The 13,425-nt window shown below is 41.2% G+C and overlaps 1 protein-coding gene across 6 annotated transcripts in view; it reads left to right on the top strand.

Moving 5' to 3' along the window:
• tnrc6c1 (trinucleotide repeat containing adaptor 6C1) overlaps nucleotides 1-13,425 on the top strand; it is a 120,378-nt gene that overhangs the window by 103,135 nt on the left and 3,818 nt on the right. For all 6 annotated transcript variants that reach the window (XM_059948651.1, XM_059948649.1, XM_059948650.1 and 3 more), the window contains 3 exons: nucleotides 4,348-4,548; nucleotides 5,165-5,235; nucleotides 6,336-6,475. In XM_059948651.1, the coding sequence (XP_059804634.1) occupies nucleotides 4,348-4,548; nucleotides 5,165-5,235; nucleotides 6,336-6,475 (412 nt within the window). The remainder of the gene's footprint in view (nucleotides 1-4,347; nucleotides 4,549-5,164; nucleotides 5,236-6,335; nucleotides 6,476-13,425) is intronic.

Genomic DNA, 13,425 nt, shown 5'->3' with positions numbered 1-13,425 from the left:
ATTATGATTTTAGTAAATAGACGAGCACTTGAATTGACAAGATACGGAAGGCTGAATGGTGTTAGTAAATGGGGTTAGTATAGCGAGGTCTTGTTTCTATGCCTGACTGAAATTAAACTGTCTATTGACTATTATGTTTGCAAGATTTTTAATATCATAGGACATCATTCAATACTGTCTTATTTTTATAATTTTAAAAACAAAGTAATGAGAAATTGATTGGCAAGAAAGACTGCTTGTACAGCTTGCCTGAAAGCCTCCTTTCTGTTTCATTAGCTTTAAGCAATCTCATTGTCATTCCTATTGGGTACAATCTGACTACCAATTCACTAACTGGCCAATGTTTGTAAAATTGTAAACCAATGAAGGCAGTGCATAATCAAGTAAATCTAAAATATCTGAGGGAATTGGGTAGAATAAATGGACAAGGCCCAAAGAAAATAAGGTGAAAGCAAAAATTATTACTGGAGTGGGTGTGCAGTTCAGTGAAGAACAATGAAAGTAGCTATATCCTGACCAGTAAGATTCTTCACAGTAGAAAACAGATTCTGGAATTCTGAATTTTTGCCAATTGGATACTTCATCCTGGTTTCAAAGTTTTAAAATATTGAGTTATGTAATATATAGAAAATCCATAATTGGCACATAATATGAAGATCTGGTCATCCTACTCTTTAAAGGACTTTTGGCTTGTCGGAATCTGCAGTAAAAAATCTCAGTTTCTTAGCAGGAGATTATGTATAGGAAGCAAAGATTTTAAAAATATTGGAACGCTTCTCTGCAATAGAGTATATGGAGAGGTATAACTCCTAAAATCATGAGGTGAATTTGGAGATTAATTTAAGTAGGGCAAAAGAATATTCAGGATAAACTAAGACAGGGTTAGACAGGTTAATGGGGCAGTTGGAAAGGGGTGTTTTTTTTTTGTTTCATTGATATTAGTGACGATAATCGTAAAACTGAGGGACAAACCCAGCAAATCTGACTCCATAATTAGAAAAGAACTGAACCAATATCACAAATGGATAACTTGATGCAGAAATAACCATTTCTAGTACAGAGGTTAAAAGCATGTTATTAAAGTTGGAAAATACTGATATGGAGTATTGAAGGCTGCAATATGTCAGAAAGATGATGAGGTGTTATTCTTCAAGTTTGTACTGAGCCTCTTTATAACAGTTCAGAAGGTGTAATATTGAATGGCTAAAGAGGAGGATGGGGAATTTAAGTAACAGACAGCTAGGAGCTCATTTCTTACGGCCTGAATTTAGCTGCACTACCAGACGATCACCCAATCTGTTTGTTTTCTCTAATATAGAGGAGATAGTGTTGTGAAGACCAAATGCAATAGACCAGTTTTTTTAAGAGCAGGTGAACTACTGCTTTACCCTGATGTTGGGTAGGGAAGAATGGAAACAGCAGGTGTGCATCTCATCCATTGGGGTGGAAAATTGCCTTAAAATGCAGACTTATTAGTAGGGACAGATAATTGTCTTGGGAGTCACAAAGGCAAGGATCCCTTCAGCATGTGGGAGATGGGGAATATGTCTGGTGGAGATAATTAAAATTGCATTGGTTCAGTATGGAAGGTGGCAAGGACCGGGAAACTTTGTTCTATCCAGGAAGATGAGGTAAGAGCACAGTTGTGGTCAAGGGCTCTGATCGCTATGGTATAAGAAAAGCCACAATTCAGGAAAAAGTAATACATTATGGGGGCTGATACATTGACATTTCTGACAATGCTGAGCTGTTAATGGTCAAAGATAGCTCTCTGCAGCAGTAGAAGTTTATACATTGAAGCAGGCACTTGTCAGAGTAACGGCGAAGTTAATTGCTACATGAAATGGTTAATATTGATGGATTTAAGAAAATTTTATGCAGATATGAGGAAGAAACTGTGATACTGGAACTTTGTGGAAGATGGTAAAGAGGCTTTTCTGGGTAAATGCCCTGCTTCTGTGCTATTAGATTAATTTAAGGCAATCAGTGCTGTAATTGTAAATGATTTTTGAAGCAAAATTTGATTAAAGAAATTTGCATATGCATATTGGGGAAAAAATGAAGTGAAATTATATCACTAGATCTGTGAACAATTTGTCATCCTCCCATACTTTAAAAGTGATTTTAAAATGTTTAGTTTGATGTCAGGTGTCATTTTTCATATTCTCTTTAAAATTTCAATGCAGGAAAAGCAAGCAAATATATATATTTTAGCAAGAGCTTCTCTGCCTGGTATTTGTGCAAATTTAGATCCAAATATAGAACGTGTGTGAGAGCTGGTATTTTTCAAGGTTTCAGCCCAAAATATTGAAAATTCCTTTGCCACCACAGATGCTGTTCAACTCAGTTAATTCCTTCATAAAATTGTCTTTTCTGCCAAATTACAGCATCTGCAATCCCTTGTGCTAGTCTATTTTCTGAGGTTTATCACAGTAATGTGCCTAAAGTACTAAAATAACTAAATGTGCAAATGTGGCAATCTGCTTAGAAAATGAACACAGTTTTGTCATCACTGTAGTCCAAATGCCCCTTCTCTCTCCACCCTTGTGTCTTCTAGTGGACATTTGCCCTTATGCATTGTTGTATACTTGCCTCCTTTCTTTCACTTTTATCATCTAATAAATTCTGACCTTCCCATTTTTATGCTTTTGCACAGGTTGTTCTTTGTGCCTTACATTCTTTTAAATACAGGTCACCATTTTTTTGATTATGTCTTAATTTTTCAGTCATTCTGTCATTTCTTATATTACACAAGTTGAACAGACTCCATGCAATAGCATTAAAAAAAATTTAATTTGCTCAGCTTCAATATTTTTGTGTTGTAAATCTTGTTTTTCTAAAGTTGGGACTATTCCATATTGTGGGTGGTGAATAAATTCTGGGGAAACCATCCACTGGAAGTTTGGATTGGCAAAACGTATAGAAGATCAAATTGTAAAGGAAAACACTGTGGTGCATGAAAATCATTGCTAGAATTTGTGGAAAATGTGCATTTTAATTTTATGAAATTGTACTCACATTGGAAAAAGTTAATTCATAAACATGAGTAGTGATTTACTTGAATAATTCTTATGGGCTATCCAGCAGAATCCCTGTTGTGCACTCATGAATGAGGCTCCTTGCTGGGGGAAAAATATGGGGTTACAAGTAGTTATTTTTCTGAGTACTCAAACCTTTTTGGTTCACTCCGCATTTCCATTGTACAATTTTCAGAATGTCTCATGAAATCAGAAAATACAGTGTATTTAAGTGGCATTAAAGTCTGACTGGATAAAAATGTTTACTTTCAACTCCAAAGTTTAATGGAAGAAATGGTACGGCAAAATAATGCATCTTTGTGTACTAACTGAAAAGTTTAAGTTGCCCATTTATGACTTTTTTAAAATTTTGAGCTATTGATTGTGGAGTGGCTAGAGTTATTGTTTAATGGTAGAACATCAGCAATTCAGAAATATGATTATGTATTTTTACCAGAGGCAAATTAACATCGACGACATTAATTCTTAATTCTCTGGCTTTAGATATTTCATGTGTACCAGTCTATATTTTATTAAAAATATATTATTATTTTAATGGATAGTTGAATCAATCTGAAAACTTCATCCTAACTCAGCTTAACTTGCCTCAAAAATGGATGCAAAGATATAAATATTTAAACATTCACATGTCACTTTGCTTCTTCCGATGACAATGTCAGTTGAGGAGGGGAGTTCTGAATTTTTACTGGTCATGTGAGGTCATGAGAGGTGAGGGGTTTTGGTCTGATTGTGGTTTTAAAAAAAGGGTAATAGATGCCTTCCTGACATGTTGAAATGTAGTAATAAATACAGAAGCCCTGTGGTCAAGTGGCAGTTGACATGCAGCTCTTACAGCTTGGGGCGTTGTGGAATTCAATTCCAGTACAGTTCTGTGAGGAATTTCTGTACAATCTCCCCGTGGGATTTCCACCCCCTCCCCCCCCCCCCCCCCCCCCCCCCAGCTACTCTGGTTTCCTCTCACAGTCCAAAGATGTACTGGTTAGGTTAATTGTTTATGATAAATTGTCCAGTGATCAGGTTAGGGTTAATTGGAGTTGTGGGGTTGCTCGGGCTGCATGGCTCAAAGAGCTGGAACGGCCTACTTTGCGCTTTAAATAAGTAAATAAATATTCAGATATCTCTGAGATTGTGTTCCATGGTAACGTGAGCCTTCATTCTGAAATGGAAGTAATGTGTTTGAAGTTTATGTATGTTCCAGAAGTGTTTTGTACTTTGAGCATGTTCAGTGTTGAGGTGTAATATGCTTGAAATCTAAATGTTCATTTAGTTTGGTTCTTTTTGACTGCAAAATGTTTTTCCTATATTTCAGCTAAACTGACAGATAAATCTACTTGGTCACCTGGACCTATTGCTCAAACTCAAGCACCACTATCACACGAATTGTGGAAAGTGCCGCTAGGATCCAAAAACACTAGGCCTCCACCAGGCCTGACAAATACCAAGCCATCACCATCATGGGGTGTCAGTTCATTAGGACTTGTCTCAAGTTGGCCAAGCTCTTATTCCTCCAGTAAGTTATTGTCTTCTGCATACCTCTGATATCTTTGAGATGAATTCCGATGTTATTTCAATTTATTTAAGGTTTGAAGCAACTGAAAAATTGAAAGAATAATCAGGTGTTTTTGTTGACAGAAAATAGAAATCCTGAGCCAGAGAACCGTCTAAATACTTTTGGATATAACTATCAAATTTAGTGTACTGATGTAGTACAATATTTTTTTCAAATGAATTTGAATAACAATGCATCTATCCTTCTAGTGTGCATCTTTTCCACCTCCTACCTTTATTCAAAGAAGTTGAATATAATTCCCTAACTTAAGGAATAAATGGGTTTTGCTAATTATAATATATATTTTGTATCCAACATCCCATATGGAATTGAATGAACAAAGCTTTCTATTAATTTTCTGTTGTTATTACATTTATTCTTCAGTTACATGTGCTGTTCATTTCCTTTGTTAGCCACTTAGCTGAGAAAATCATCACATTTCTATTAGAATGAAGTAACAATTTGGTTGATGGTACTTTTCCGAGTAGTCAAAATCTACTGTAGAATTAGAGGTAAATAAATGTTCTGAATCTAAGCTCATTTACAGGGTAATAACATCTTGTTTTGTCAATTTTAGGTTCTGCTTGGAGCACTGATAGCAATGGGAGAAACAACAGCTGGTTGGTTCTGCGAAACCTAACACCACAGGTAAGAAGCATTAGCTTCTTGTCCTATGAAAGTAACCTCGCCCTTGCATAGAAGTCTAAACATCACTGCGACTGATATGTCCAAGTTCATTATATCTCTGAATGGAAATTATACTGTTTCACACACCTGCAGTTAGAGAATTTATACTTAATGTTAGCTTAAGTTTTAAGATTAGTGTACAAAATTTTAGTCCCCTCAAAGTAGAGTACAAAACTCCAAGGAAATAGCAGGAGCGTGTATGTTTTCCAAAGTGATATTCACTCTCACAGATGGATGCAAATGTTATTTTGAAGAGCAGAATTCTTTACAATAACATAGCCTATGTTTAGCCTTCAATTTAAATTTCCAAATTTAATAAGGAAATATTTCCAGATTTTTATTAGCTTTGTTTAACAGTTTTACAGAGATTTTGTGGCCCCTTCAAAAACTGAGACATTTTCTGTAATTACCACTTATGGAATGTTGAGTTTTGTGTTTTCTACACGTGTGAAAACAATTTAATGTATTGGCAGTGTTTAAAACTGTTTGCTACCAGATGTAAATCCTCAAAAATCTGCATCTTTGCACCAATTTTTCTTCCTTCCTCCAATCACCCATTAACTAGCTTGTTCCAGCTGCTATCCCTAATCCCCTTTCTTGCTCAAGTCAAGTCAAGTTGCTTTTATTGTCATTTCGACAATAACTGCTGTCATCCGGGATTCTGTCATTGGCTCCTACATTGGCTTAGAAACAGACAGTCCTAAAGATTTTCTGTTTTCAAGCTAATGCAGGAACAATAAAGCAACTTAAGTTTATTCAATAGAATTGTAAAGTATTGGATAATTTTGCATTATTTTTCCATTTTTAATGAAATTTGTTTTCCATGAACTAGAAACCAAGATTGCACAACTTCATCTCTCAATTGTGTGTAGGATTTGGAAGTTCAGAGATATACTTCAGAAAATTAAAATGATGTGGGGTAGTGATTCATGGCTTTGATTTTGCGTGGGGTCTAAAATGTATAAGTTGGTAATTTGTCTCAAATGTGATTTCTACCAAATTACAACATAAAGTTATGCTTTAAGATTTGTAAATAAGGTTGGCTCACTCTTTTGCTGCAGATTGATGGCTCAACTTTGCGGACTTTATGCATGCAGCATGGTCCACTGATAACATTCCATCTGAACTTGACCCAAGGAAATGCTGTGGTTCGCTACAGTTCAAAGGAAGAAGCAGCTAAGGCCCAGAAGTCCCTCCACATGTAAGATGCATGTATTAGTCTAGACTTGAAGTTTTTCTATAATTTAGTATTATGTTCATTTGGATTTATGTGAATGATTCAGAGAATTGATATAAAGTTTTGTGGTCTCCTAGTCTTTGAAGAAACATTAAATGTTCTCAATTTATCCCTGCCACTGTTTCTCAGGATAGCATGTCATCCAATTGATCCAATTTATTTTCTTGTGTTTTGCCCTGGCTGATCTGTCTACCAAAATGACAGATGTGCTGGTATTCACTAAACATCCCCACAAGACTTGCAGGTCAATATTTATTGGCATAAATAACATAGAAACATAGAAAAGTTACAGCACAATACAAGCCCTTTGGCCCACGATGCTGTGCCAAACATGTACGTACTTTAGAAATTGCCTCAGGTTACTCATAGCCTTCTATTTTTCTAAGCCCCATGTACCTATCCAGGAGTCTCTTAAAAGACCCTATCGTATACGCCTCCACCACCGTTGCCGGCAGCCTATTCCATGCACTCACCTCTCTCATCATTTAAAAAAAAATCAACAACTACTTACCCCTGACATCTCCTCTGGACCTACTTCCAAGCACCTTAAAACTGTGATCTCTCGTGTTAGCCATTTCAGCCCTGGGAAAATGCCTCTGACTATCCACGTAATCAATGCCTCTCATCATCTTATACACCTCTATCAGGTTGCCTCTCATTCTCTGTGTCTCCAAGGGAAAAAGGCCGAGTTCACTCAACCTATTTTCATAGGGCATGCTCACCGATCCAGGCAACACCCTTGTAAATCTCTTCTGCACCCGCTCTATAGTGTCCATATCCTTCCTGTAGTGAGGTGACCAGAACTGAGCACAGTACTCCAAGTGGGGTCTGACCTGTGTCCTATTTAGCTGCAACATTACTTCTCAGCTCTTGAACTCAGTCCTATGGTTGATGAAGGCCAGTACACTGTATGCTGCCTTAACCACACAGTCAACTTGCGTATCAGCTTTGAGCGTCCTATGGACTCGGACCCCAAGGTCCCTCTGATCCTCCACACTGCCAAGAGTCTTACCATTAATACAATATTCTGCCATTATATTTGACCTACCAAAATGAACCACCTCACACTTATCAAGGTTGAACTCCATCTGCCACTTTTCAGCCCAGTTTTGCATCTATAGATGTCCTACTGTAACCTCTGACAGCTCTCCACGCAATCCACAACAACCCCAGCCTTAGTGTCATCAGCAAATTTACTAATCCATCCCTCCACTTCCTCATCCAGGTCATTTATAAAAATCATGAAGAGAAGGGGTCCCAGAACAGGTCCCTGAGGCACACCACTGGTCACTGACCTTCATGCAGAATATGACCTGTCTACAACCACTTTTTGCCTTCTGTGGGCAAGCCATTCTGGATCCACAAAGAAAGGTCCCCTTGGATCCCATCCCTCCTTACTTTCTCAATAAGCCTTGCGTGGGATAACTTAACAAATGCCTTGCTGAAATCCATATGCACTACATCTACTGCTCTGCCTTCATTAATGTGTTTAATCACATCCTCAGAAAGTTCAATCAGGCTCATAAGGCACAATCTGCCTTTGACAAAGCCATGCTGACTATTTCTGATCATATTATGCTTCTCCAAATGTTCATAAATCCTGCCTCTCCGGATCTTCTCCATCAACTGAACAGCCACTGAAGTAAGACTCACTGGTCTTTAATTTCCTGGGCTATCTCTACTCTCTTTCTTGAATAAGAGAAGAACATCTGCAACCCTCTAATCTTCTGGAACCTCTCCCATCCACATTGATGATGCAAAGATCATTGTCAGAGGCTCAGCAGTCTCCTCCCTCACCTCCCACTGTAGCCTGAGGTGCATCTCACCTGGTCCCAGTGACTTATCCAATTTGATGCGTTCCAAAAGCTCCAGCACATCCTCTTAATGTCTATGTGCTCAAGCTTTTCAGTCTGCTGTAAGTCATCCCTACAATTGCCAGGGTCCTTTTCTGTAGCAAAGTATTTATTAAGTATCGCTGCTATCTCCTACAAACCCAGACACACTTTTCCACTGTCACACTTGATTGGTCCTATTCTCTCACACCTAATCCTCTTGCTCTTCACATACTTGTAGAATGCCTTGGGGTATTTCGTAATCCTGCTCGCCAAGGCCTTCTCATGGCCCCTTCTGGCTCTCCAAATTTCATTCTTCAGCTCCTTCCTGCTAGCCTTATAATTTTCTAGATCTCTATCATTATCTAGTTTTTTGAACTTTTCGTAAGCTTTTCTTTTCTTCTTGACTAGATTTTCAACAGCCTTTGTACACCATGGTTCCTGTACCCTACTATCCTTTCCCTGTCTCACTGGATCATAGCTATGCAGAATGTCATGCAAATATCCACTGAACATTTGCCACATTTCTGCCGTACATTTCCCTGAGAACACCTGTTCCCAGGTTCCTGCCTGATAGCTTCGTATTTCCCCTTACTCCAATTAAACGCTTTCCTAATTTGTCTGTTTCTATCCCTCTCCAGTGCTATGGTAAAGGAGATAGAATTATGATCACTATCTCCAAAATGCTCTCCCACTGAGAGACCTGACAGACAGACGGACATACTTTATTGATCCCGAGGGAAGTTGGGTTTCGTTACAGCCGCACCAAGAATAGTGAAGAAATATAGCAATATAAAACCCATAAATAATTAAATAATAATAAGTTAATCATGCCAAGTGAAAATAAGTCCAGGACCAGCCTATTGGCTCAGGGTGTCTAACGCTCTGAGGGAGGAGTTGTGAAGTTTGATGGTCTCAGGTAGGAATTACTTCCTATGACGCTCAGTGTTACATCTTGGTGGAAAGAGTCTCTGGCTGAATGTACTCCTGTGCCTAACCAGTACATTATGGAGTGGATGGCATGCAACTTGGACAGCATCCTCTTTTCAGACACCACCATCAGAGAGTCCAGTTCCACCCCCACAACATCACTGGCCTTACGAATGAGTTTGTTGATTCTGTTGGTGTCTGCTACCCTCAGCCTGCTGCCCCAGCACACAACAGCAAACATGATAACACTGGCCACCACAGCCTTGTAGAACATCCTCAGCATCGTCTGGCAGATGTTAAAGGACCTCAGTCTCCCGAGGAAATAGAGACGGCTCTGACCCTTCTTGTAGACAGCCTCAGTGGTCTTTGACCAGTCCAGTTTATTGTCGATTCGTATCTCCAGGTATCTGTGATCCTCCACCATATCCACACTGACCCCTTGGATGGAAACAGGGGTCACCCGTGCCTTAGCCCTTCTCAGGTCCACCACCAGCTCCTTAGTCTTTTTCACATTAAGCTGCAGATGATTCTGCTCGCACCATGTGACAAAGTTTCCCACCATTGCCCTGTACTCAGCCTCATCTCCCTTGCTGATGCATCCAACTATGGCAGAGTCATCAGAAAACTTCTGAAGATGGCAAGACTCTGTGTTGTAGTTGAAGTCTGAGGTGTAGATGATGAAGAGAAAGGGAGACAGGACAGTCCCCTGTGGAGCCCCAGTGCTGCAAGCGCACATACTGTGGTCTGCCAGTCAGGTAATCAATAATCCACAGCACCAGGGAAGCATCCACCTGCATCACTGTCAACTTCTCACCCAGCAGAGCAGGGCGGATGGTGTTGAACACACTGGAGAAGTCAAAAAAGTATGACCCTCACAGTGCTCGCTGGCTTGTCCAGGTGGGCATAGACACGGTTCAGTAGGTAGACGATGGCGTCCTCAACTCCTAGTCGGGGCTGATAGGTGAACTGGAGGGGGTCTAAGTGTGGCCTAACCATAGGCCGGAGCTGCTCTAGAACAAGTCTCTCCAGGGTCTTCATGATGAGGGAGGTCAATGCCACCGGTCTATAGTCATTGGAGCCGCTGGGGCACGGCGTCTTTGGTACAGGAACGAGGCAGGACGTCTTCCACAGCACAGGAACCCTCTGGAGACTCAGGCTCAGGTTGAAGACATGGTGAAGTACTCCACATAGCTGGGGGGCACAGGCTTTGAGCACCCTGGGGCTGACACCATCCGGGCCTGCAGCCTTGCTTGGGCGGAGACGTTTCAGCTGTCTTCTCACCTGTTCAGCTGTGAAGCCCACCGTGGTGGTTTCAGGTGTGGGAGGGGTGTAGTCATGAGAGCAGGGTGGGGGGCTGTGAGGAGGGGAGAGGTTCATGACCAGATTCATTTCCCAATACCGGATCAAGTACAGCCTCTCCTTTTGTAGGCTTATATACATATTATGTCGGGAAACGTTCCTGAACACACCTAACAAACTCCACCCTATCTAAACCAGTTGCTCTAGGGAGATGCCAATCGATATTTGGGAAATTAAAATCTCCAACCATGACAACCCTGTTATTACCTTTCCGGAATCTGTCTCCCTATCTGCCCCTTGATATCCCTGTTACTATTGGGTGGTCTATATTTTAAAAAATACACCCAGTAGAGTTAATGACCCCTTCCTGTTCCAAACTTCCACCCACAGAGACTCGGTAGACAGTCCCTCCATGACTTCCTCCTTTACTGCAAATGTGACACTACCTCTGATCAACAATGCCACACTCTCACCTCTTTTGCCCCCCTCCTTGTCCTTTCTGAAACATCTAAAGCCTGGTACTCTTAAGTAACCATTCCTGTCCCTGATGTCTCTAATGGCCACACCATCATAGCGCCAAGTACTGATCCACGCTCTTAAGCTCATCCGCTTTGTCATGATGCCTCTTGCATTAAAATAGACACATCTCAAACCATCATTCTGAGCGCATCCCTTCTCTATCACTTGCCTATCCTTCCTCTCACACCGCCTACAAGCTTTTTATATTTCTGAGCCAACCACCCTTTCCTTCGTCTCTTCAGTTCGGTTCCCACCCCCCAGCAATTCAAGTTTAAACTCTCCTAAATAGCCTTAGCAAACATCCCTGCCAGGATATTGGACCCAATTAAATTCAAGTGCAACCCATCCTTTTTGTACAGGTCACACCTGTCCCAAAAATGGTGTCAATAATCCAGAAATCTGAATCCCTGCCCCCTGCTCCAATCCCTCAGCCATGCATTTATCCTCCACCTCATTCTATTCCTATACTCAGGGTCACGTGGCACAGGCAGTAATCCCGAGATCACTACCTTAGGGGTCCTGCTTCTCAGCTTCTTTCCTAACTCCCTGTTGTCTGTTTTCAGGACCTCCTCCCTATTCCTACCTATGTTGTTGGTACCAATATGTACCACTACCTCTAGCTGTTCACTTTCCCACTTCAGGATATCGTGGACGTGATCAGAAACATCCCAGACCCTGGCACCTGGGGAGCAAACTACCATCCGTGCTTCTTCCCTGTATCTACAGAATCACCTGTCTGACCCCCTAGCTATAGAGTCCCTTATCACTGCTGCCATCCTCTTCCTTTCCCGACCCTTCTGAGCTACAGGGCCAGACCCTGTGGCAGACCCTGTGGCAGAGGCGTGTCCACTGTTGCTTCCTCCAGGTCGGTTGTAAACCACCCCCCCCACCCCCCCCCCCACAGCAGTATTCAAACAGGAGTACTTATTGTTAAGGGGGACAGGCACAAGGGTACTCTCTAGTATCTGACACTTGCCCATCCCTCTCCTGACTTATTACACACTTATCTGTCTCCTGAGGCCCCAGTGTGTCTACGTGCCTTTAGCTCCTCTCTATCACCTCACTTTCCTTGACCAGATGAAGGTCATTGAGCTATATCTCCAGTTCCCTAACGTGGTCCCTAAGGAGCTACAGCTCGACACACCTGGCGCAGATGTGGCTGTTCAGGAGGCTGGGACTCTCCCGGACATCCCACATCTGACACCCAGTACAGAACACCAGCCTCACAGACGTACTTCTTAATCCTCACAAGTAACTTACCTGGCCTCGACCCGTTGAGCCATAGCCCTCCTACTCTGTCTCCCTCTACTCCATCACCTGCTCTGTAAAGCTGTCTTCTTTTTAAATCCTTCCTGCCGGTCTAACTCACTGATGTCCACGCGCTTGTGTAGTCGTGCCTCGATCAAACTGCTGAGGAAAAAACTGTCTTTTAAATCCTTCCCGCCTATCTAACTCACTGATCTCCATGCGCTTACGCAGTTGTGGTATGTGGTAAACTCTTCACAAGCGTGCAGTCGTTTTAGAACTATAGAAAACCTACAGCACAATACAGGCCCTTCAGCCCACAGAGCTGTGCTGAACATTTCCCTGCCTTAGAACTACCTAGGCTTTAACCATAGCCCTCTAAGCTCCATGTAGCCATCCAGAGTTTCTTAATAGACCCTATAGTTTCCCTCTCCGCCGCTGCTGCCAGCAGTCCATTCCATGCACTCACTACTCTGTGTAAAAAAAAAACACACACACATACAACAACAACTTACCCCCCTGACATCTACTCTGTACCTACTTCCAAGCACCTTAAAACTATACCCTCTCGTGTGAGCCATTTCAACCCTGGAGAAAAGTCTCTGACTATCCACATGATCAATGCCTCTCATCATCTTGTACACCTCTCATCAGGTCACCTCTCATCCTCTGTTTCTCCAAGGAGAAAAGGCCACGTTCACTCAACCTATTCTCATAAGGCATGCTCCCCAATCCAGGCAAGGTCCTTGTAAATCTCCTTTGCACCCTTTCTATAGTTTTCTGAAAGTGACTTGTACCTTTCCAGCCTCTTTTATTAATACCTTCTTGAACACTGAAGAAATGCTAGATAAAGCACTTCTATCAAATTTATCGGTTCAAAGCGCACCATCACTCTAGCCCCTCTGTTTGAATTCTGTTTTGGCAGGTCCAGAGATGTTGGTAACCAGGCAACATATCAGATTCTTCTCATCATGATTCTTTGATCATAATGCAATTGTCAGATCTGGGTCTGACAAAAAAAACTTTGAAATTATTTGCCTTTTATCTTTAAAGTAAATCATGGACATAAATTTTATCCAGTTTGTGAAA

The sequence above is a fragment of the Hypanus sabinus genome, chromosome 23, assembly GCF_030144855.1.
Source record: "Hypanus sabinus isolate sHypSab1 chromosome 23, sHypSab1.hap1, whole genome shotgun sequence".
Classification (NCBI taxonomy): Eukaryota; Metazoa; Chordata; class Chondrichthyes; order Myliobatiformes; family Dasyatidae; genus Hypanus; species Hypanus sabinus.
This window is presented reverse-complemented; position numbering and strand designations above follow the sequence as displayed.